Source organism: Rhinolophus hipposideros (genome assembly GCF_964194185.1).
Source record: "Rhinolophus hipposideros genome assembly, chromosome: 10".
Classification (NCBI taxonomy): domain Eukaryota; kingdom Metazoa; phylum Chordata; class Mammalia; order Chiroptera; family Rhinolophidae; genus Rhinolophus; species Rhinolophus hipposideros.
In genome coordinates this window covers 8,882,940-8,904,266 of record NC_138056.1, presented here as the reverse complement: position 1 = coordinate 8,904,266, position 21,327 = coordinate 8,882,940, and the positions used below count along the sequence as shown (strand labels likewise).

At 59.9% G+C, this 21,327-nt stretch overlaps 1 protein-coding gene across 3 annotated transcripts in view; it reads left to right on the top strand.

Moving 5' to 3' along the window:
- The window catches only part of DAGLA (diacylglycerol lipase alpha), a 61,515-nt gene extending 40,530 nt beyond the window's left edge, over positions 1 to 20,985 (top strand). For 2 of the 3 annotated variants that reach the window (XM_081062986.1, XM_081062985.1), the window contains exons 6-20: positions 1,410 to 1,497; positions 3,534 to 3,668; positions 4,307 to 4,384; positions 6,111 to 6,235; positions 9,798 to 9,951; positions 10,466 to 10,549; positions 10,667 to 10,744; positions 11,198 to 11,278; positions 12,114 to 12,256; positions 12,586 to 12,654; positions 13,008 to 13,080; positions 14,342 to 14,538; positions 15,403 to 15,532; positions 16,079 to 16,266; positions 17,610 to 20,978. In XM_081062986.1, the coding sequence (XP_080919112.1) occupies positions 1,410 to 1,497; positions 3,534 to 3,668; positions 4,307 to 4,384; positions 6,111 to 6,235; positions 9,798 to 9,951; positions 10,466 to 10,549; positions 10,667 to 10,744; positions 11,198 to 11,278; positions 12,114 to 12,256; positions 12,586 to 12,654; positions 13,008 to 13,080; positions 14,342 to 14,538; positions 15,403 to 15,532; positions 16,079 to 16,266; positions 17,610 to 18,561 (2,575 nt within the window). In that variant the 3' untranslated portion in view covers positions 18,562 to 20,978. Of the gene's footprint in view, positions 1 to 1,409; positions 1,498 to 3,533; positions 3,669 to 4,306; positions 4,385 to 6,110; positions 6,236 to 9,797; positions 9,952 to 10,465; positions 10,550 to 10,666; positions 10,745 to 11,197; positions 11,279 to 12,113; positions 12,257 to 12,585; positions 12,655 to 13,007; positions 13,081 to 14,341; positions 14,539 to 15,402; positions 15,533 to 16,078; positions 16,267 to 17,609 lie in introns of all 3 variants that reach the window. The other variant, XM_081062984.1, reaches the window with a different exon arrangement.
- The last annotated feature ends 342 nt before the right edge of the window (positions 20,986 to 21,327 follow it).

The following is a 21,327-nucleotide window of genomic DNA, read 5'->3' as shown; positions in this document are numbered from 1 at the left end:
GCCCCCCCCACCCCCCTCACTTTAGTGAGTCCCAGGGCAGAGGGGTGCTGGGTCTTTTTCTGTCCAGATTCAGTTTGTCTCTCTAGCCTACCCTATGCATTGGGCCAGACCTGTGACCATCTCCATCTGCCCCCTGGTGGTCATAACGGGTACTGGAGCACAGTGTACAGTCAGCCCTTCATCAGGCCAGACGCCCAGAAGGAAATTCTCTTTGAATGTTTGAAAACCCCATTCGGTTAAAAAGAGGTTTAAAAAAACCATGATGCTCTGGGAGCCTAGTTTGGCCAGCATGCTGTCCCTTCATTAAGCCCCTGACAGGTGGGACAGTGGTTTAGAATGTACACCTGCCCAAGTCCCTTAGCACCGGCAGGTGCCAGCAATGGCAGTTCTCTTGCACCCTTTCCTAACCCCCGCCTGTAGCCCTGGAAGGCCCTGTGGCTTTCCCTGGCCTTGTGGAACCAGGGTTGGGAGCAGGAAGTGGCCTTTCCTGAAGAGAAGAGCCAAGAGGCTCAGGAAGGAGGGCCGGCCTGTCACTCCTGATGGACGCTAAGTGCCTTGCACATATTCAGGGCCACCCAGGCCTTCCCCTCCTGACCACTCGGCATCAGGCTCCGATGGGGCCAGCAGGAGGGCACATGTCACAAAAGCAAGCCAAAGCCCTTCTTGCTCAGTCTGGAAATGTACATTTTAAATGTTGGATCTGTTATCTTTATGTTCAGAACACACCGAATTCTGGGCATCCAGCCCTGGAAGGGCCTCCGTGGCTAACTGGCCAATCTCTCTGCCTCTGGGTGCAGATTCCTGGGTACCTGACTCCCCATCAGGGGCTGGGGGTGGGGCTAGGAACGGCCAAGGGCCAGCCATGCAGATGAAGGCTAAGGGCCCTCTCCCCTCTAATGTAACTCAGCCCTTAAAGTTCCCCCAAGTACAGAGACCGTATCTAAACTCCTTTTGAGGGGAAGCAGCTGTGTGTGACAGGTTTGCTCTAGGCCTTGGAATGAGTTGGCAGAGAGGCCTGGGGCCCTGCTGCCATCTACCAGCGCTCTTGGTTTGAGCCTTTGGACACCTGGGCCACAGAGCAGCCCTCAGTTTGGGCTCCCAGCCCCGAAGCCCCAAGGCATACTGGTGTTCAGTCTGCAAAATCTGGGCCCCTGGATGCTGGCCTTGGCCATCAGTGCACCACCTTAGGCCAGCAGGAGTCCCTCCAGGGAGTGCCCTGCTGACTGACAGCCAGGTCGCTGACCACCCAGCTTCTGCTGGGCCTGGGCCTGTTCTTCCTTAGGCCCCCTGTCAGGGAACCCATTGGTGGAGTCCTGGGAACAAGCCATCCTGTTTCCATAACATCTGGGTCCCGGCTCTTCTGGTCCAGCCATGTGACCTCACACATGCCAACTCTCCCCCTTTTGCAGGCACCGCTTGGAGGAGGGTCAGGCCACCAGCTGGTCGCGCCGGCTCAAAGTGTTCCTCTGCTGCACCCGGACGAAAGACTCACAGTCAGTAAGTACTGGGGGGTCGCGTCCTGCAGGCTCACTTCCTGCTGTCAGCGACTCAGGAGCCTTCACTCCTTGGCAGAGCTGAGTAGGGGCTGGGAGAAGGGAGCTGGGTGTCCAGCAGGAGCCAGGTGACAGACTACTGGTACAAGTACTGTTATTCACTGACCAGCTCCCTCCTGCATATGAAACAGCTGACCCCTTGCTTTGTCAAGGAAACAGAAACATTTGAAAACCTTTCACTGACGCCCTTGGAACTTGGAGTCTAGTTTAGGAGAAGAGATACTCAAAAACCAGGGCAACCTGAAGACAAAGCAAAGCAGTGTATAACCAGCTGCAAATTATTCTGGAAGATCCAACAGAGCTATAAAGTTCTTAGTGTGGTCCTAGATATGCATAGTCAGCCTTCTGCACTGAGCGCGCTGAGGAGTAAACAGAGGACCGGACTCGTCAGTCCCAGGGAGCTGCAGAAGGAAAGATGGGTCATCTGTGAGTGGCCCTTTGGTGGGGTGGGGCCTTAGGGTCCTTGAGGCGGAGCTCCCAGCACTGGCAGGGCCGTTAGAGATCATCTGGTCCCAGCCCTCGTTTTGCAGACCAGGTAGCTGAGGCCCAGAGAGGTGGAGTGACTTGCCTAATGTCCCACAGCTAATTAGTGGCAGAGCCAGTGAGGTCAGCAGACTACTCCTCCCTGAGCCAGATAGCAATTGCCCTCCATGGAAGTCACCAGAAGCCTTGAGTGGCTCCTCCTCACCAGCAGACCCTGGTGATCTGTGGAGTGAGTAATTGAGTGTTAGAAAGCCCCCCCTCAAGGTTCCCTGGTGAGTGGGGAGCACCCCCACAGGACTAGGAAGTCTGAGGGCTCACGGCTCAGGGTCCATGGGGAGCATACCCAGCCGTCCCGGGCACTTGGCAGAGTTGGGGCTCCTGCTGGAACCTGGTGAAAAGGCAGAAAGAACATCACGGGGGTCTAGGGGTCAGGTCTGGTTCAGTTCAGCCTTTGCTATATTGCTTAGAACTTGAATTGGGGGTGGCTGGTTAGCTCAGTTGGTTAGAGTGCGGTGCTCTTAACAACAAGGTTGCCGGTTCGATCCCCACGTGGGCCACTGTGAGCTGCACCCTCCACAAATAGATTGAAACAACTACTTGACTTGGAGCTGATGGGTCCTGGAAAAACACACTTAAATAAATAAAAGTTTAAAAAAAGAAATTTGAATTGGATGCCAACATTTAAAAATCAGGGGCATTTATGTAAACTTCTGTATTTCTGGATCTGGGAACTTTGGCCCCTCGCAAGGCTGGTCAGCTGGAGCTGAGCAGTAGCTGGCTCTGTTTGGCCCTGTTAGGCACTTGAGTTTGAAACCCTTGATTTTTCTTCCCTTACAAGTGCCAGACCCTCAAGGGTGAAACCCAGTGACAGCGAACCAGTTGCCATGAGCTTGTTCCCACCACAGCCTCTCCTAACGTGTTAGGGACAAGATTCCAGACTCCATCTTGACATGAGGCAGGGAGGCCTCAGAGCACACAGGCCATCACGTCCTGAAGCCAGGTGTGCAGGGAAGCAGAGGGGTCCTGGCCCCGCATCAGACCCTTCTCCAGGCACCTGTGGGGGTCCCTGAGCCTGCAGCTGTGGGCAGAGTGGGGAGGAAGCAGCTAGGACCTTAGTTTTGGCTTCTCTGCTAGAGAGAAAGGCTGGAGGAGAAACCAGTGGGCCGTGTAGGCCTTGATTCCTCGTGTCGGGGAAAGAGCCAGAAATGGCTCCCGTTGGCATCTGTGCATGCTAGACGGTGAGTGCCCTAGAGCTCCGAGGACAGAGGAGGGCCGGGAGGTGGACATGGAGAAGGGGCAGTGGCTGTGGCAACTTCTGCCAGGTCTGCAGGGCCAGACAGGACCTTGAGGCTCACACTGCACAGGGCTACCTGGGGCCGGGCCAGGGTGAAGCTGGGCAGGGGCCCAGAGCAGACACCCCGCCCGGGGGATTCACGCCTGGTCTCGTCCTCTCTCCTGCTCCCCCGCCACTGCCTCCTGCCTCCCTGGGCCTCATAGGACGCCTACTCGGAAATCGCCTACCTCTTTGCGGAGTTTTTTCGGGACCTGGACATTGTGCCGTCTGACATCATTGCTGGCCTGGTGCTGCTCCGGCAGCGACAGCGGGCCAAGCGCAATGCCGTGCTGGACGAGGTGAGGACCCGGCCCTTCTCCAGGCAGCCTCCAGCACCACCCCTCCCCGAGCCTCTCCCGGAGCCCCCACTCCGCTGCTCTCAGCTTTCCTCCCACGTTCCACATGCCCTCGTGGGCCCTGGAGGTCTCCCTTTGATGCTCACTCCTCTCCCTTCAACATCTCATCCCTGCAGCCACCACTCATGGCCCTCACTTGAGTGACGTCCATGTGCTGGGCCATGTGTGGCTGCTTCCCAGGCTACTACAAGAGACTTCTAACCACAGAGGCTAAGGAATGACGCAGCTCAGGCCTCAGCCTTGTGTCCTTGCCTCTCCATCCCTTCCCACCCCAGCCCTGCAGCCCAGCAGGCGTCTCCTAGCATCTTCTGCAAAGTGCATTTCCCCCTGCCCTGGGCTAGGAACGTCCTGGGGAGTGGGCTGAGGGGCAGTGCTTTGAGTGGGAAGGGAGCACCTGGAAATATGAGGAGACCTCAGCTTTTGGAAAACTGGCTGGGTCGCGGAAGAGCTAGAAACCATTCACTCCTTTGGGCTGTCAGACCTTTGAGAAGCAGGCAGAGTACAGAGCTGGGGGCTCAGAGCCCCTGTCTCAGCCATGCAGCTGGGCCTGGGGCAGCCACCTTAACACGCCTGTTTTGTAGGCCAACAATGACATCTTGGCATTCCTGTCGGGGATGCCAGTGACGAGAAACACCAAGTACTTAGACCTCAAGAACTCGGTGAGTCAGAAGCACCCCTACCCGCCCCGTCCCGGGTCCCTCCCCCCTCTGCCGGAATGACCTGAGCAAACCACCTGCTCCTCCATGAGTACCCCCCTCAGTCTCCAGACAGCCCCTCTTCTCAGGTCATGCTCAGGGTCATGCTTGACCATGCTCAGGATGTTTGGTCCTGGCCCCCTGAGACTATAAAGTGCCTCAAAGTGCCTCACCAGCGTGAGCTGCTATCATTACTGCTGCCATTGCTTTGTTACAAAAGGCAACGAGGCAGAGCTCTTCGGTTTCCAAGCCGTTTGGAATAGCACAACCTCTTCTCCAGCTCCTTTAGGAGAAATCCAGGTGTGTGTGTCACAGGGAAAGCTGGGGCCGGTCCCATGCCGCCCAGGCTGGAACTGCAGCCAGCCCTGCCTCGGGAACAAACCGATTTGAGTGTGCATCAGCCCACACCCGCTCCCCGCCCGTCACTGTGACCCTGAGCAAGTCCCCGACCATCTCCCCCGCCTCTCCCCCAGCCTGTTCCCACATGCATATAGGGTGCTGGGCACACCTTCCACACAGCTCTGGTGGGGAGGAAATGAGCCATCCTGAGTCCAATTCCCAGCATGGCACCAGTAAACAATGGTGCCAGTCCAGACGCTTCTAGAAAGGATTCATCCTCACATGTCAGTCTCCTGGAAAAGCCTCGGGTTTCCATCTGCCCCCATTCCCCAAAGGAGGCTTTTGTATCCCCTCTGAAAATAGCCCCTCCACGCCAGGGGCTCTCACTATGGGGGGGTGGGAGCAGGACAGGCAGCCAAGCCTCAAAGTATTGGGGTCCCCTGCCTGCCGCCACCTGGCAGAGGCTGCCAGCATCCCTGCCCTGCAGCCTCAAGCCCAAGTGCAGAGAGGATAATTACCTTTTCCAGCTCATTCCTGAAGAGCAAACAGAGCGGCCCAGGGAGGGTTCCACCCCTCTGGGCCCTAATAAAGGCACCACCTTTTTCACTTCACATCATGACTAATCACTCTCTTCAACCGTTACAAGGTGACTAAGTCCCTCTAAGTGCAGGAGTCCTCTAGTGCCTGGGGTACCAGAACACGAATCCATTTTGCTGGGACACCTATTCCTCCTGCCTCCCGCCAGCCCTGCGGCTGGAACAACAGCCCTGGGCCGCAGACACTAGGTTTCCAACTGGCGTCTTTCCCGGAGAGATCCCAATCTGCCCAGACGCCCCTTGGAGCCGGTGACTCAGTGCGGCAAGCTGGAATCTCCCTATATTTGCAGACAAAGAACCTGAGGGCCCAGAGTCGGTGACTGGTCTGGTCACCAAGCTTGTCAGTGTCTCCAGGGCTGGCCCCGCTGCTCAAGGCCTGGATACCCCAGCTGGAGGGCCCAGGGCCTCTCAGGGTTAAATTTCCCTTTCCAGGGCCTAATTGCTGAGGCAGGGTGATGACCACTTATGCCTCTCCCTCTCTTCCCTTCTTGGGAAACTGGGCAAGGAAATCGACCCAGTGCTCTGAATGTTTTTCTGTCCTCAAATCATTAATTCTGAGATTGGAGCAACAGGACAGGTCTCAGGAGGATACATGCCCTGGTTGCATGGAGATAATTAGGGAAATGCGGTTATCTGGAGGAGCGGCCCCTCCTATGGGGCAGGGAGGGGCTTCGGCAGCCCTGGGGGAGCCCATGGGCCCTAAGGCTGTGGCGGGAAGGGCAGGAGGTGACTGCCCTCTTACCCCTCTCTTCCAGCAAGAAATGCTCCGCTACAAAGAGGTCTGTTACTACATGCTGTTCGCGCTGGCTGCCTACGGGTGGCCCATGTACCTCATGCGGAAGCCTGCCTGTGGCCTATGTCAGCTGGCGCGGTCCTGCTCGTGAGTACTGCCCCTTCCTCCCCGCCGGCAGCGGACCGGACAGGGAGAGGCTGAGGCCGTGACGCCAGGCCTGCCTGGAAAGGCTTCTCTTCTGCACTGTCTCTGGGCCTCAACCTCCTGATTCCTGCATTAGCCCTGGGTGGGGAAGAGCATGGGCTTTGGGGTCACATAGTTCTGGGTTTGAACGTAGACTTTGTCACTTGCAGCCTTGGGCAAGTTGGTCTCCCTTTGCCCGCCTCAGTTTCTTTATCTGTAAGATGCGGACAGTGATACTCACCTCCTGGAATGGTTCTGAGAGGATTAAGGAGAGGTTGCCTGGGATCTGGCCCTGCTGGTCACCATCCCCTCCCGTCCCTCTTCCTGGCCCTCTCAACCGCTCCCCTCTGCCCACATCTTCTCTTCTCCCGCTCCCCTTCTGCACTCTTCCTTTTGGGTATAAAGGACTTTCCTGGTAGAAAGGCCCAATTCATTGAGGCCTCTGGAAAGACACCGAGAAGGCCGTTCTGTGACAGGCTCTTCTCAGGGAGCTGGCAGGGCCTCAGCCGGGCGCCGCCCTTAGCCCACAGCCAGGGACCAGGGTGGACTCTGCTTTCCCAAGTGGGCCAGAGGAGGGCACAGTTCCAGGAGGCCCCCCCCTTGGTGTCTCCACCGTCAACCCGGGCCAGGCAGAAGGAGGACAGCTCCCTGGCTCCCTGTTCCAGAAAGGCTGGCATGCTGGGTGGACAGCTTCTGTCTGCGACACGCCTGCCCTCGAGGCCCACAGCAGCCATGCCCCTCCTGTAGTGCCTTCCTTTCCGCAGAAAGCTGGGTGGCTCTCAGGACCTTGTTCTCACCATCCCTCCACTGAGTGACAGAGTGGACCAGGGCACCCCATGCCCCCTCCCCATCTGTGACATTCTGCACACAGCTGGCATTCCTTCTAGCGTCCTTGGAGGCTCCTGCTACGGCTGAGAGCTTCTTAAAATGAGCACTGGCCCAGGAGCCCATGACCAGGGCTCTGACAGGCCCTGTTCCCTTCCTCACTGGCGGGAGCGGGGAGGGACATCATTTGTATGGCAGTGTCTGTCCTGCCTGCCTATAGGCTATCTCAAAAGCCAGGGCGTCCCTGGCAAGCCGGGCACGAGGCACTCTGCAGACAGGAGGGATGTTGGCATTTGTATCAGCTTCTCAGTGCTACAGGGAGAGAGAGCAGACGGTCCTCAGACCCTGTGAGCGGCCAGCTGGGCTCCCGCCTGGAAGAAGCAGGTGTCTGGGGGATGGAGGAGAGGCGGGCCTGAAGGCCAGGCCCGGAGCCAAGGGTGTTGGGGTGGAAGCCAGAGGGCCGGGCCCCCTTCTTTGAGGCCCAGCCTGTCCCTAGCAGCCCAGGGTCCCAGCACCAGCCGTGGGAAGGAGGGCTGCCCACCTGCCACGGGCCCAGGCCTTTCCCTGGCAGCAGTTCTCCCATCCCACATAGCATGGCAAGCCAGGCCTACCGGTGGCCCCGCCACCCAGTCTCCTCTCGGCAGGAGTGCTGGCCTTGAAAATGCAGCGGGCCCCTGCCACCCAGGCTGCTGGCCCTGCTGCTCTCGTCAGTCCTTCTGGCCCCCAGCTCACGGCCTCAGAGGCAGCCCTGTCACTGGACAGGGAGAGTCGCCGTTTATTGCGTGAGTGTTGTACGCCGGGTCCTTTCTGCATCATTGCCTTTGAGCTCACACTAGCCTTATGAAGTGCACCCACTCTTACAGAGGAGGAAACTGAGGCTTCAGGCGTCCAGGCGCCCCCAGGCCTTTGCAGTCAGCAAGGTACACACCAGAGCATGGACTCAAGCCTGGGTCTATTTCTGAAGGCCACAGTGTGGTGGCCATGTGCTCAGTGGTAAAGGAGGGGGCTGAGGTTGGAGAGAGCAGGCAGTTGCTGCCTGGGAACAGGAGCCCGGCCCGAGACCTAGGTCCATGCTCACTTGGTCTGGCATGGCGTCGGGGGGCTCTCCCAGCATGCATTGAGGAGGTTGCGCAGTGGCTTCCAAGATTTGACTCTACTGTGGGATTTCTCAGCAAGGCCTGTCCCCGTTGTGAAGCGTGTAACAAGGCCTCAGGTGCTACTCGAGTGAAGACAAGCCTCTGTCACCAAAATTCGGGATTCTTAATAAAATCTCAGCTGTCATCTCAAGACCGCAGGCAGGGGTGGGTCACGTGCTCCCGTGGCGCCTGGCTTGATCTGTTGGGTGCTGGCTCCCTCTGGTGGCCTGAGGAGCAGCTGTGCTCCTTGCTGGGTGCCCAGCTCTGATGCGCCCATTCATTCATTTGTGGGGAGCCCACTCAGTGCCTGGTGCTGTTTTCGGTGCTGGGGACAAAGCCCACTCTGTGGAGCCGTCGCCTGGTGGGGAGGTACAGAGAAACCCAGACCTGGAAATGTAGCCCGTTGGAGCAGATGGGTGCTTTGGAGAAAAATGAGGGCGTGCGTCATGGGGCTGGGGAACACTGGCCAGGGGCTGGGCTGTGTTACACGAGGTGGCCAGGGTACACCCCACCGTAGCATAACATTTCAGCAGAGGCCTGAAGGAGTGAGGAGTCCATTCACACAATATCCAGAAGAGTGTTTCAGGCAGAGTGAAGACAGACTAGGTGCAAAGACACTGAGGCGGGAATACGGCCAGCATGTCTGAGGGACGGCAAGATGGCCCCTGTGACCAGAGGGGAGTCGAAGGCAGCAGGCCAGAGAATCAGGGCCAGATGGGGCAGGGCCCTCAGCCCCTGAAAGAATCCAGCTTTCACACTGGGCAAGAAGAGCAGTGCTGTAGGGTTTTGAGTGAAGTGACATGACTCATGTCTCAAAGGGTCACTCTGGCTGCTGAGTTGAGATGATAGGAGGTCTACGTACATGAGGGACACCCGTCAGGAGGCCACGGTGACACTCCAAGGCAGAGATAATGGCACGGAGCAGGATGGAGAGGCTGGAGGTGAAGGAAAGCGGTCAGAGTCTGGTTGTGAATTTGAAGGCGGAGCAAGCGGGCATGCTGACCAACTGGATGAGGGATGTGAGGTGGCTCAGAGCACAGGGCTGAGCGATGGGCAGGTGGGCTGTGGAGGACAGGGGAGCACGCAGAGTGGGCCATCGGCCTGGCGCCTGGAGAGGTTGCGATCCTATGGGGCATCTGAGAGGAGATGTCACGTGGGCGGTTGGATGGGAGCGTCTGGAGGCCAGGGGCAGGTCTGGGCAGTTCCTCAGCACATTTAGGTGGCATTAAAGTCTCCTACTGCATGAGGCCCTGCAGGAGCATGTGTAACCAGAGGGGACAGAGGCCCAGAGCTGACTTCGGGGCCTCAGTGAGCGGATGGGCCGAGGACGCTGCCAGTGAAGGAGACACAATCCCGGGGAAAGGTTGCCTGTGGCTGAGCCGGAGAGCTCCCACTGGGTCATGTGCTGTCAAGAGGCCACGTGACACAAGGGCAGGGAACTGGCCTGGAGAACTTTGCAGGGAGGTTTGGGAGGGCGTGGGGCTGCATGAGTGTGTTCCAGACAGATGAGGGGGAGATTGCTCTACGGGGCTCCCTGGCTCTGAGCCCCTGCCACCCCACCCCAGGTGCTGCCTGTGCCCCACGCGGCCCCGGTTTGCCCCTGGAGTTACCATTGAGGAAGACAACTGCTGCGGCTGCAATGCCATTGCCATCCGCCGCCACTTCCTCGATGAGAACATGACTGCTGTGGACATCGTCTACACTTCCTGCCATGACGCGGTGAGAGACTGGGGCGGGGTGGCCTGGCTGCTGTGCAGCAGCCCCCAGCTTTTGTCCTCTGCAGGCTGCGGCCTGGTGGGTGCCCTCGCGGTCCGCCCCGGCAGCAGAAGCCTTTGGTTTTTCTGGCACTGCCAACAGCAACCTGGGCAGACCAGGGTGGGCCCTTCTCCCCACACCCACTCTGGTGCTAGGAAGTAGACCCCAACCTCACACCCAGTAGTGGGGCCCCCTGGCCCGTCTTTGGGGTAAGGAATCGAGGGAAAAAGCAGTGAGGCCCTGGGAAATGGTGCTCTGGACACAGCAAGCGAGACAGCAGCACTCGGGCCTAAGCAGGATGGAGGAGCTGAGAGGACAGGGTGGGTGGGCTGTGAGCGGGGTCAGGAGGAATCTACCATGATGGCGGCGGGCGGCAGCCTTGCAGATCCCCTGGCTGGGAAGGAGGCCTGCTTAGGTCGCTTGCCTGAGTCTGGCCCCATCCCATGGCGCTCGGGCTCACGAGCCACCCTTCTCCTAGGTATACGAAACCCCCTTCTATGTGGCTGTGGACCATGACAAGAAGAAGGTGGTGATCAGTATTCGGGGAACCCTGTCCCCCAAGGTATGCTGCCCAAGGCTCTCTGCCCACCCCTGGGGACCTCCTCACAGCCCTCATGGGGTACCGCTTCCCCCCGCCTGTCCTCAGCCCCGCCCCTCACCTGTTCTGTCTCCCCACAAGGACGCCCTGACTGACCTGACTGGTGACGCCGAGCGCCTCCCCGTGGAGGGACACCACGGCACCTGGCTGGGACACAAGGTACCCACGTGAGGGACATTGGACTTCTCTCCTCCCCTGCCAGCAAACAGACCTGTCCTGTTGGTAGCATGAGGGTCCTCCCTGCTCACTGGGCTTACTGGGAGAGATTGGTCAGAGTGGTGTGGATTCGTCTGGAAGGTTTACTGCAGCCCACCTACCGGAACCCCCAAAGCCCTGTCTGGCCCAGACCCAGAATAGACCGAGGAGGCAGAGCTGGGAAGAGATCACACTGGTTTCTATTAACACAACCCCTCTGAGCCTCAGTTTTCTCATCTGTGAAATGGAAACAATGTGATAAAGTGTCCACCAGCCCCCCTAGCCAGGTTGTGATGAAGGGGGAAGTAGGCAGGACAGGGTAGTGAACTGTGGGTCAGTGTAGTTTTGCTGGTCCTACGAGGCCTCCCCCTTTCCCGGGACCCTCTCTGAGTGACCTGTTTGTTCCTCCTCACCCAGGGAATGGTGCTTTCAGCTGAGTACATCAAGAAGAAGTTGGAGCAGGAGATGGTCCTATCACAGGCCTTCGGGAGAGACCTGGTGAGAAGCTTTCCATACCACCAAGCCTTGGCCACGGGTGGCTCGCCCTCCCCCGAGGCAACGGATTAGGGGCAGGATGGCTGAATGATGGAGCCACCCCTGAAGACCAGGCTCCCACACTTTCCTTTAACCCCTGGCTCCCAGCCCCCTTCTCACTTGCTCAGTCCCACCTACCCCCTCTGAGCCATTCCTCTTCTGCACCAGCTCCTCTTGGGCCCCCCTGCTTAGCCCCCGCCCCCAGTTATAAGCACTTGCTCTGTGTTAGGCACTGAGGCACAAAGGTGCTTCCAACTGGAGGTTTGCAAAATAGAGCAGAATGACAAAGAAAATAATTGCAGAGCAGGTTGCAGGTGATCTGGGCCCTGCCCACTGCCCACACCCTGTGCAGGCAGCTCCTGAGGTGCCTCCAACTGCCCTTCCCAAAACCAAGCAGTCCCTGGCCTCAGGAAACCCCAGTCTAGTTGTTGCGGCCCAGGCATTGGGGCAGGTGACCAAGTTATTACAATAAAGCATAATCACCATATATAAAGGTCATTCCAGGTACAGATGCCACCTCTGGAGGGGAGTGAGCCTCTTCTGGAAAATCAGAAAGGGCTTTTCCCAGTAGATAACTTCTGAGCAGGGTTTTGAAGGATGAATAGGAGTTTGTTAGAATAGTCTCCCCTGAGACATTTCTCTGTGGAGGCCTAGCTCAGGTCTTTCTTTGCCCCAGCACCCACTCAACATAGACATGATCCCAGGTCTCTGGGAAGACCCCTCTGCCTCCCTGGTATCAGCTAAGATGTCAGCTTGGCAGGCAGTGGGGCAGGGCTCTCAGACTTCTCTTGGTCCTCAGGGCCGTGGAACCAAACACTATGGCCTGATTGTGGTGGGCCACTCCCTCGGTGCAGGCACCGCCGCCATCCTCTCCTTCCTCCTGCGCCCCCAGTACCCGACCCTCAAGTGCTTTGCCTACTCCCCACCAGGGGGCTTGCTGAGGTGAGCTGCTAGGGCCTCTGGAGTTGGCTGGGGCTGGCTGGGGCTCAAGGTTGGACAGGGCTAGGGCTGGGAGCTGCACCTGGCCGTCTGGCTTCTGGTCAGTGGGGGCCTGGGAATGGCCTGGTAAATGGAGGCAAGCTCTGTCAAATGCCAGGAGGATCCCGGATCTCCCTCTGGCAACGCCCTACTGGCAGGAAGGGTGGGACAGAAGCAGGCAGCCCAGCCTGGCACCTGTGAGCTCCCCAGGGGGCCTTGAGTCTAGAAACTAACCCCAGGAGTGTTAGAACATGCCCTCCCCCACCTGAGCTCCTCCTCTGCTCCCCTTGCAGTGAGGACGCCATGGAGTACTCCAAAGAATTTGTAACAGCTGTGGTTCTGGGCAAAGACCTCGTCCCCAGGCAAGTCACTGCTCCGTCTCCACGTCCCAGCCTGGGGTTCCTCCGTCCTCAGGTCCTCACCCGGGCTTCAAGTCTCTGTCATTCAGATTTCCATCTCCCCAAACAGCCCAGGTCCCTCTCCTGCCCTCGGGTACCCAAGCTGAGAGGACAAGGTGGACCCGCCCTGCCTGGCACCCCTGCCCTGGCTTAGTCCTGCTGAGCTACAGACCCCCTCCACCCACTCTGTGACCCTGGCTGCCTGGCCTTCCCATTCCTGGGGGCCGGGCGCGTGCCTGCCCCTGCTGCCCGTCGCCCTGCACCCCTCCCTGTCCCTGGCGAGGCCAGGCTGACTCCCATCTTGCTCCCTCTGCCAGGATCGGCCTCTCCCAGCTGGAAGGCTTCCGCAGACAGCTCCTGGATGTCCTGCAACGAAGCACCAAGCCCAAAGTGAGCTCCCTACCCTCCCTCCTGCCGGGTACCTGGCTCTGGGCACCATGTCTGTCTTGGGCCCTGCCTACCCCTCGGCACAAAGCACAGTGGCCCCAGCCATGTAAGGCCAGGCTGGCGTGTGGTTGGTGTCCTGGGAACCTCAGGCTGCCAGAACCTCAGCCTCTCTGAGCTTATCCCATCGACCCCCTGCTTGTCCTTGTACAGCTGGGGAAACTGAGGCCCGGAGTGGGCAAGGAACTTGCTTTTGCTCTCGTAAGTTGTAAGTGAGTCAGTTTCCATCTGAGGGCTCCCGAGTCTGGTTCCCATTCCACAGAGCTGCCTAAAGTCAGGAGAAAGCCATCGCCAAGGCTCCGGGCTTTAAGTGTGTGACAGGAAGGCCTCTGCCAAAGCCTGCTGTGGTTCCCGGCTTGGGGCGGGGGGGGGGGGGGGCTGGCGCTCACCTGGGGAGATCAGGATGGAGCTTGTCCTGATTTTCCATTGCTGCCGAGAGGAGAGGATCAGCCCTTCTTAATCCCTCATCAGGTCTTCGGAGGACACTGAGGGGCTCTTCCTGTGGCAAGCTGGCCTCTAGCAGGCCAGGCCAGGCCAGGGGGACATATGCGGGGAGGTGCTGTGGCAGGCACCGTGAGGCAGGCAGCAGGGGGCCCACCTGGACCAGCCCTCACCCCATTGGCTGCCTCAGCCCAGTGTGGACTCTTCCCAGCCTTGGTGCCCCTGACTCTGGTAGGCAGGGCCCTGCCTGGGCCAGGTGCCAAGTGCCAGGGGCGGGCTGGGCAGTGAAGTCTTAAGGGACCATGTCTGCCTAGAGGAGCCCGATTCCTGTGAGACCCAGTCCTGGGCACTTGACAGGCCCAGGAGGCAGGTGGCTGGGAACCAGAGGTGGCCAGGCCTGGCGTGTGCAGCTGGACCGCACTTAGGGGTCTGTTCTGCCTCTGTTATGTGGAATGACCTGGAGCAAGTCCCTTCCCCTCGCTTGGCCGGTTTCCCCGTCCGGTATATGAGGGGTGGACTGCTCCTCCAGCCCCCCTTTCCAGCCCTGAAATTCAACAACTCCATGCCCTCTATCTCTGGCGTCCTTTTGGCCTTCGGCTGCCGTCCATCTCAGCTAGTGCCCCTTTAAGTGGGCACTGCCCTTCCGTTTGCCCCATTGCCACCCAGCTCCCACCTGTTGCCTATGAAGTCGCCCTCTGAGCACCTCTGCCCCCGCCCACCCGGCCAGTGCTGCTCAGCTGTCCCCTTGTCCCCACTGCTCGCACAGTGGCGAATCATCGTGGGAGCCACCAAATGCATCCCCAAGTCGGAGCTGCCTGACGAGGTGGAAGTGGCCACCCTGACCAGCACACGGCTCTGGACCCACCCCAGCGACCTGACCATCGCCCTGTCCGCCAGCACCCCACTCTACCCACCCGGCCGCATCATCCACGTGGTCCACAACCACCCCGCAGAGCAGTGCTGGTACGTGCCGCCTGCGACCCCGTCAGCTGGGGGGCGGCAGTAGCCAGGGCAGGGGTGGCACCTTCCAGGGGCGAGCCAGCCTTCGCCGCTGAGTCGTCCCTCAGGGCCGGGGCGCAGGCTGGGAGACAATGGCCCAGGGCACCAGCTGGGGTCGGGGGTGGAGGTAAGTTGTGCCAGCCTTGGGCCCTGGAAGTGGAAAAAAAGGGTAGTCTGGAGCAGGACTCCAGGCTCTCCTCTTAATGGTCCCAGCCTTTGTCCCCAGTGTCAGCCCTTTCCTGGTATTCCCTCGGCCACTCCTACCCACTCCTGGTCCATTTAAATGTGGATACGCTGGAGGCGTCACCCCAAAGCCCTGGCCAGCTCATGCCTCAGCTGTCACTTGGCATCGCCTCTGGGACAGGTGGCAGACAGCTATGAGCCAGGGCGGGGGGCGGGGGTCCAGGAAAGAGAACAGGATGGGCAAGTACTTGACTTCTTCCCTGTTGTGCTTATTCAGAGGCCTGGGCCGCTCCTCCAGCGAGGGCTGCGTCCCCTGACAAAAGGCTTGTGAGCTGGGCCCTACCCAGGGCCAAGCAAGCATGGCCCAGGCCTCAAGCTTGTAGATGGCCGTGTGGGGACCATGGCTGAGGCTCAAGGTCAGCTTTTCCCAGCCTCTGTTCCTGGCTGAGCTAGAAGTGGCGTTGGAGGCTGAGGGTGAGGCAAGAGCAAGGAGCCCAGGGATGCGTCCTGCTGGCCAGGCTGGGCAGGGGTCCTCCGAGTTCACCCCATCCCTGTTGAGTCGGGGCAAAGCAGAGTCAGGGCCTGGGGGCCAAGGCCGGGCTGCCACCCACCCTCAGCTGCCCTCTGGCCCTTGTGCCCCCTCAGCTGCTGTGAGCAGGAGGAGCCCACGTACTTCGCCATTTGGGGCGACAACAAGGCCTTCAACGAGGTGATCATCTCGCCAGCCATGCTGCACGAGCACCTGCCCTACGTGGTCATGGAGGGGCTCAACAAGGTGAGCCCCTGGGCAGCCCTGGGCGCTGGCACCTCGTCAGAGCCCCGCGGTGCTTTGTGAGCCTTATCCGTCCCCATAGTACAGGCAAGGGTGCGGACTCTCAGAGAAGTTAGCCAGAGTCCCCGGCTGGGCTGCGGTGGGACCAGAGAGCCCACTCATGTCCTGGCCTCTGCAGCCCTGCTCTGTCCACATTGCCACAGGGCCGCGTGGTGGGGAGGAGTTTAGGAGACTCCCAGGGACCTGCCCCTGAGGCAGGCTGAGCTCAGAGGTCCTGCAGGCCACCTGGCACTTGACACAGCCAAGCGGGGACAGCCCCGGCCATTCATCTGGCCACGGATGCTGACCACGGGGAAGGAAAACACCGACCTGGCACATCTGTGCGGAGAGGCGCGGCTGCAGGGCCGAGGGGGAGGGAACTGAGGGGGGGAGGGTGGGGCCCGGCTGACGCATGCAGGTCTGTGTGGCCTGAGAGGCCTGGCTTGCCGCCCCGCCCCGCACGTGGCTGTCACCCCTCCAGCAGCACCAGCTTCCCCATTCTGTCCCCAGGTGCTGGAGAACTACAACAAGGGGAAGACAGCTTTGCTGTCTGCGGCTAAGGTCATGGTGAGCCCTACTGAGGTGGACCTGACTCCCGAGCTCATCTTCCAGCAGCAGCCCCTGCCCGTAGGGCCGCCCGTGCCCACCGGCCTCGCCCTGGAGCTGCCCACCACAGACCACCGGAACAGCAGCGTCAGGTGAGTCCTGCCCACCCAGCCCCAGCCCAAGGGGTGCGTGCAGTGGTCACGAGGGTGGCTTCAGCACGCATGCTTGTGCAGTGTGCGTCCCGCAGGCTGAGCCCGTATGTTCACGTAGCTCTGCACACACGCGCAGAAAGGGGTGAAGTTGTCCCCTCTGCTGGGGCTCTCTCCTGCCCTGCTCGCCCTTGGCCTGCCATCAGTGAAGCCCGTGTGGTCCAGTGGGCACGTAGGGACACACAGCCTCCTGGTCACAAACACACAGGTTCACTCATACCCCCCCCTAGACCCAAACATAAGGACACCCATGCACTTACACACATGCACACGTGTGTGTTTATGCGTTTGTATGGAGGCTTACACATGCAGACTTGCCTCACAAGTAGTTCTCAGTGCAGACAACCCCACACAGAGACACACACCCGAGGACACACTTGGACAGGCAGCCCCTCATGTGAATGACTGAATGCCGAACCCAGCCACACACAGGTGGGTCGGCTGAGATGCAGCCAGCTAGCATGTGCACCGTCTTACATAAACCCAGAGCCATGCACACATGCTCCCAGACAGGCGTCCCACATTCACAGCACTGTTTGGGGGGGTCGGGTTCTTATGTCGAGATCCTCCTGCCTCTCTGGGCCTTCCTGCCTGTGCCCTGAGCCCAGAGAGGGCACGCATCTGTCCAAGAGGCTGCTGAGAAGGGTGATCCAGTTTCTCTGCCCTCGGTGGGGCCCCTGGACATCTCTCCCCACCTTTTGTGCATTTCCTATGGCAATTGCATTACCAGCTGAGGGAGCCAGTGTCCATTCTCTGCACAGTAACTGCAGCACCCCCACTCTGCGCCAGGATTCCTGTCCAGCAGACGGCTACACTCCATGGGGGAGGCAGGAGGGGCCCCAGTGTAAGGAAGGGAGGGCTAGAGCTCTGGGAGGGGTGCTGGCTGTGAGCGGGGAGGGAACCAGATGGGGCAGCCCTGGGCAGTGCCCTTCATGTCGCCTCATGAGTGAACTGGGGCAGCCAGTCTCTCTGGGCCCCAGTCTCCCACTGCTGCCGTGACAGGGCATGGGTGCAAGGGCCCCAGCAGTGCTCCTGGAGCCCTCGTGTTCCCAGCTGGGCCTCAGGGCCCCCACCTTGGCTAACCCAGCATGAGCTCTGTTCTGTCTTGGTTTTCTTGTGAGTTTTGTGGGTTTTTTTGTGTTTTTAAATAAGGGTCCCTGCCCCAAGCAGTTCAACAACCGCTAAATGGACTTTCCCCCGGCCTTCAAGTTCCCTCCAGCCAGGGAGCTGGGGGTTGGTCTCTGCCCCTCCTGAGTCTCACCCCCTCCCTGCCCTGCCCTTTGCAGGAGCAAGTCTCAGTCTGAGATGAGCCTGGAGGGCTTCTCGGAGGGGCAGCTGCTGTCCCCAGTGGCTGCGGCCGCAGCGGCCCGCCAGGACCCCGTGGAGCTGCTGCTGCTGTCCACCCAGGAGCGGCTGGCGGCGGAGCTGCAGGCACGGCGGGCGCCACTGGCCACCATGGAGAGCCTCTCGGACACGGAGTCGCTGTACAGCTTCGACTCCCGCCGATCCTCCGGCTTCCGCAGCATTCGCGGCTCGCCCAGCCTCCATGCCGTGCTGGAGCGCGATGAGGGCCACCTCTTCTACATAGACCCGGCCATCCCCGAGGAAAACCCGTCCCTGAGCTCTCGCACTGAGCTGCTGGCGGCCGACAGCCTGTCCAAGCACTCACAGGACACCCAACCCCTTGAGGCAGCCCCGGGCAGCGGGGGTGCCACCCCGGAGAGACCCCCCAGTACGGTGGCCAATGACCAAGAGGGAGAGGGGGGAGGCAGGGTGGCCTCCCGTGGAGAGCTGGCACTGCACAACGGACGCCTGGGGGATTCGCCCAGCCCTCAGGTGCTGGAGTTTGCCGAGTTCATTGACAGCCTCTTCAACCTGGACAGCAAAAGCAGCTCCTTCCAGGACCTCTACTGCATGGTGGTACCTGAGAGCCCCACCAGCGACTATGTAGAGGGCCCCAAGTCCCCCAGCCAGCAAGAGATCCTGCTCCGAGCCCAATTTGAGCCCAACCTAGTGCCCAAGCCCCCGAGGCGCTTTGCAGGCTCTGCCGACCCCTCCTCTGGCATCTCGCTGTCGCCCTCCTTCCCGCTCAGCTCCTCAGGCGAGCTCATGGACCTGACTCCCACGGGGCTCAGCAGCCAGGAGTGCCTGGCAGTGGACAAGATCCGGACTTCTACCCCCACCAGCCGCGGGGCCAGCCCCGCCAAGCAGGATGACCTGGTCATCTCAGCACGCTAGCACCCTGAGTGGCTGCCAGCTGAGGCCTGGGCCAGAGAAAGTGGCCTCCTGGGCTCCAGGTAGCTGTCCCCAGAGCAGGGCAGCTTTGAGAAGAGGCTCCCAGAGACCACTTTAGCCTCAGGCATGGGGCACTGCTGCTGAGCTGGGGGTCCGCATCCCTACCTCAGCTTAAGACACCCCCCCCCCAGAGCCAAAGCAGCTGGGATCTGGGCCCTCCAGAATGGGGAGGGGCAGAAGCAGAGGGGACACGGGGCAGCATGCCCACCTGACTCTAGGGGCATCCTGGTACCCCCTATTTCAGGACAGGCAGTGGGCATACTGACTCCCGGTCACTGCTCTCCCAGGACCGAGATGGAGAGCAGCTCTCTCCCCACATATTCTCATCTGCGGTCCAGGCCGGCATCTGCCCTGGCCACTCCCCAGATCTGGTGCCTGCTGGCCAGCCCCTGGGGTGACCCCCCCACCAAGGTGGCCCACAGTGCTGCGTATGTTTACAGAAGCTGCTGGGCTGGGCTCAGGCTGTGTCCTGGGCTTGCAAGCCCCTCACCGCAATCGTGTGTTCAGTAGCCCCTCTCAGAGCAGGGCAGGGGCCTCGAGGGTCCTGGAGGAGGGTGGAGTCAGGACTGCCCCTTCTCTGCTTGGCGTCCCTCATGCTGACCCCTCTGTCAATGGGTCTGGGCACCTAGGTCTGCCCCACCTGCCCTTTACTTCCTGACTCGCCTTCTCCTCCCGGGTATCCTGGCCATTCCAAAGGTGGATGGCACAGGTGTGACCACCCCTCGCTGCAGAGTCAGTGCCCTGGGAGGAAGGGCACCCAAAACCCTCTTCCTTTGAGGGCCCATGTAACCCCTTCGTATCACCTCCCCCCATGCCTAGGCAGCCCCAGGCTCTGGGATCTGAAACCAAACACACCTCCACCCCCCTTCCCGCGGGCCTGGGCTCTTGCCAGGCTTTCTTTCCTACCACCTGTAATGCTCTGTTGACAGGAAGTAGAGCCAAGAGTAGGGCACTGTGGGACCTGACTAGAGACCCCCTGCTTGCTGCTGGGGGAGTACAGGAGGGATGGGCTCTGGGGCTCTCCTGGCTTAGCTAGAGGTCGCCACATCCCCCACTTGAGGGGTTCCTTCCATGTTGGATTGGGGAGGTCGGCCTTTCCCCAGAGGCCGAGTGGGGGAGGTTGTGCATGCTCGCGTGGGGCGTGTGTGTGCATGTGCATGGATGTGTACCTTTCCTGAGGAAGGGGGTGTTGGGGTGCCCACCCCACCCGACCTGCCTGCCTGCTGCCCTCTCCCTGGTATGCCAAGAAAACAGCCAGTGAACATGACGTGTTTGGGGGCCGCAGGACGAGCTCAGTTTTGGACATCACCGTTCCCTTTGTCTCACCTGCTGCTCTGACCCCTGGTTTGGAAAACTTGTGTCGAGACGTTGACCATCGCTTGTGCCTTCGTCTCCTCGGAGGCATACTCCCCCCACTCTGGGGCTGTCTACGGCCTCCCTGGGTCGTCTAGGCTCCCCTGACCAAGACCTCCCATTTCATGACCACTGGTATCTGGTGCCTGTGCCCTGACCCCAACCCCTGACACAGCTGGAACCGGCCCAGACCCTGCCCTGGGACCCTGCCTATCCTGACAGATGGACACAGAGACCTGGGAGCTGGGTCTCCCTCACTCTGCGACTCCCACACCTCACCAGGCTCCAGGACCCTGCCTGCTGAGGGCCCTGCTGCTGGCATAGCCTGGGCCCAGCACAGAGCAAGAGAAATCAGTGGCTCTTGGAGCTTAAAAAAAAAAAGAGACAAATTGTAAATCAGAGTAATGTTCCAATGAGCACCCCAACCAATAGTAGGGAGACTTAGGGTCTGGCCTTTTAATTCCTCTGCTGCCAAGGTGGGCCCGGGACCTCTAACGGGGAGTGGCCCCCACGCATGTCCAGGACTGAGCCATCAGGGACAGACTCCCCGACCCCAAGGCTGCAGCCACACAAGGTTACAGGTTTGGGGCTGGGGCAGGCTCGGACTCAGCCCTGAATGCCCAGGGTCAGCCCACCCCTGACCTGCCCTCTCTTCCTGCACCACACTTGGGGGGTCTGAGCCACCCCCCTCAGCCCAGCTCGGCTCAGCCCTCCCCCTACTGTGTCCCCCAGACCTGCAGCACAAGCTCTCCCAGCTGGGCGCTGGCCTGTCCCCCCAGGGGCCTAGGTAACCTCCATATGCAATTGGTAGTGAGCAGCCAGGCCCCACACACACTCACGCACAATACGTGCCATTCTCCCCTAATGTGTTTTGTACTTAATGTATGAAAGATCCAAACTAATATTGCTGTACAAAGGAGAGACAAATTAATATAGCTTATTCTATAAATATATCTGTATATAAAGGTTTCTGTATATTGTATAGAGCTGTGTATAAACTGGATGTAGAAGCACGCTGGCTGCCTTGAGTGACTTCTCTTTCCAGCAGGTGAGGACAGGGGGCTTACTGCTGACGTCAGTGGCAGAGTGGCGGGAGGGGACCTCTGAGACTGGTTCTCGCTGCTGTCAAAGCCCTGATCCAAGACCACACTTTGAGTCACAGAGACCAGAAGATTCTCGAAACCCCCTTTGAATGGGAGCCTTGCCTGTGTGAGATATGTGCCAGGGGATCTATCTGACCTCACTGGGGCCTTGGAAGATGGGGCTTGTTAGCCCCTTTCTCCTCTCTGAGGTGTCTGGGGCTCAGAGAGGATAAGTAAGCTGCCCAAGACCACAGAGCCAGCAGTTGGGGTACCA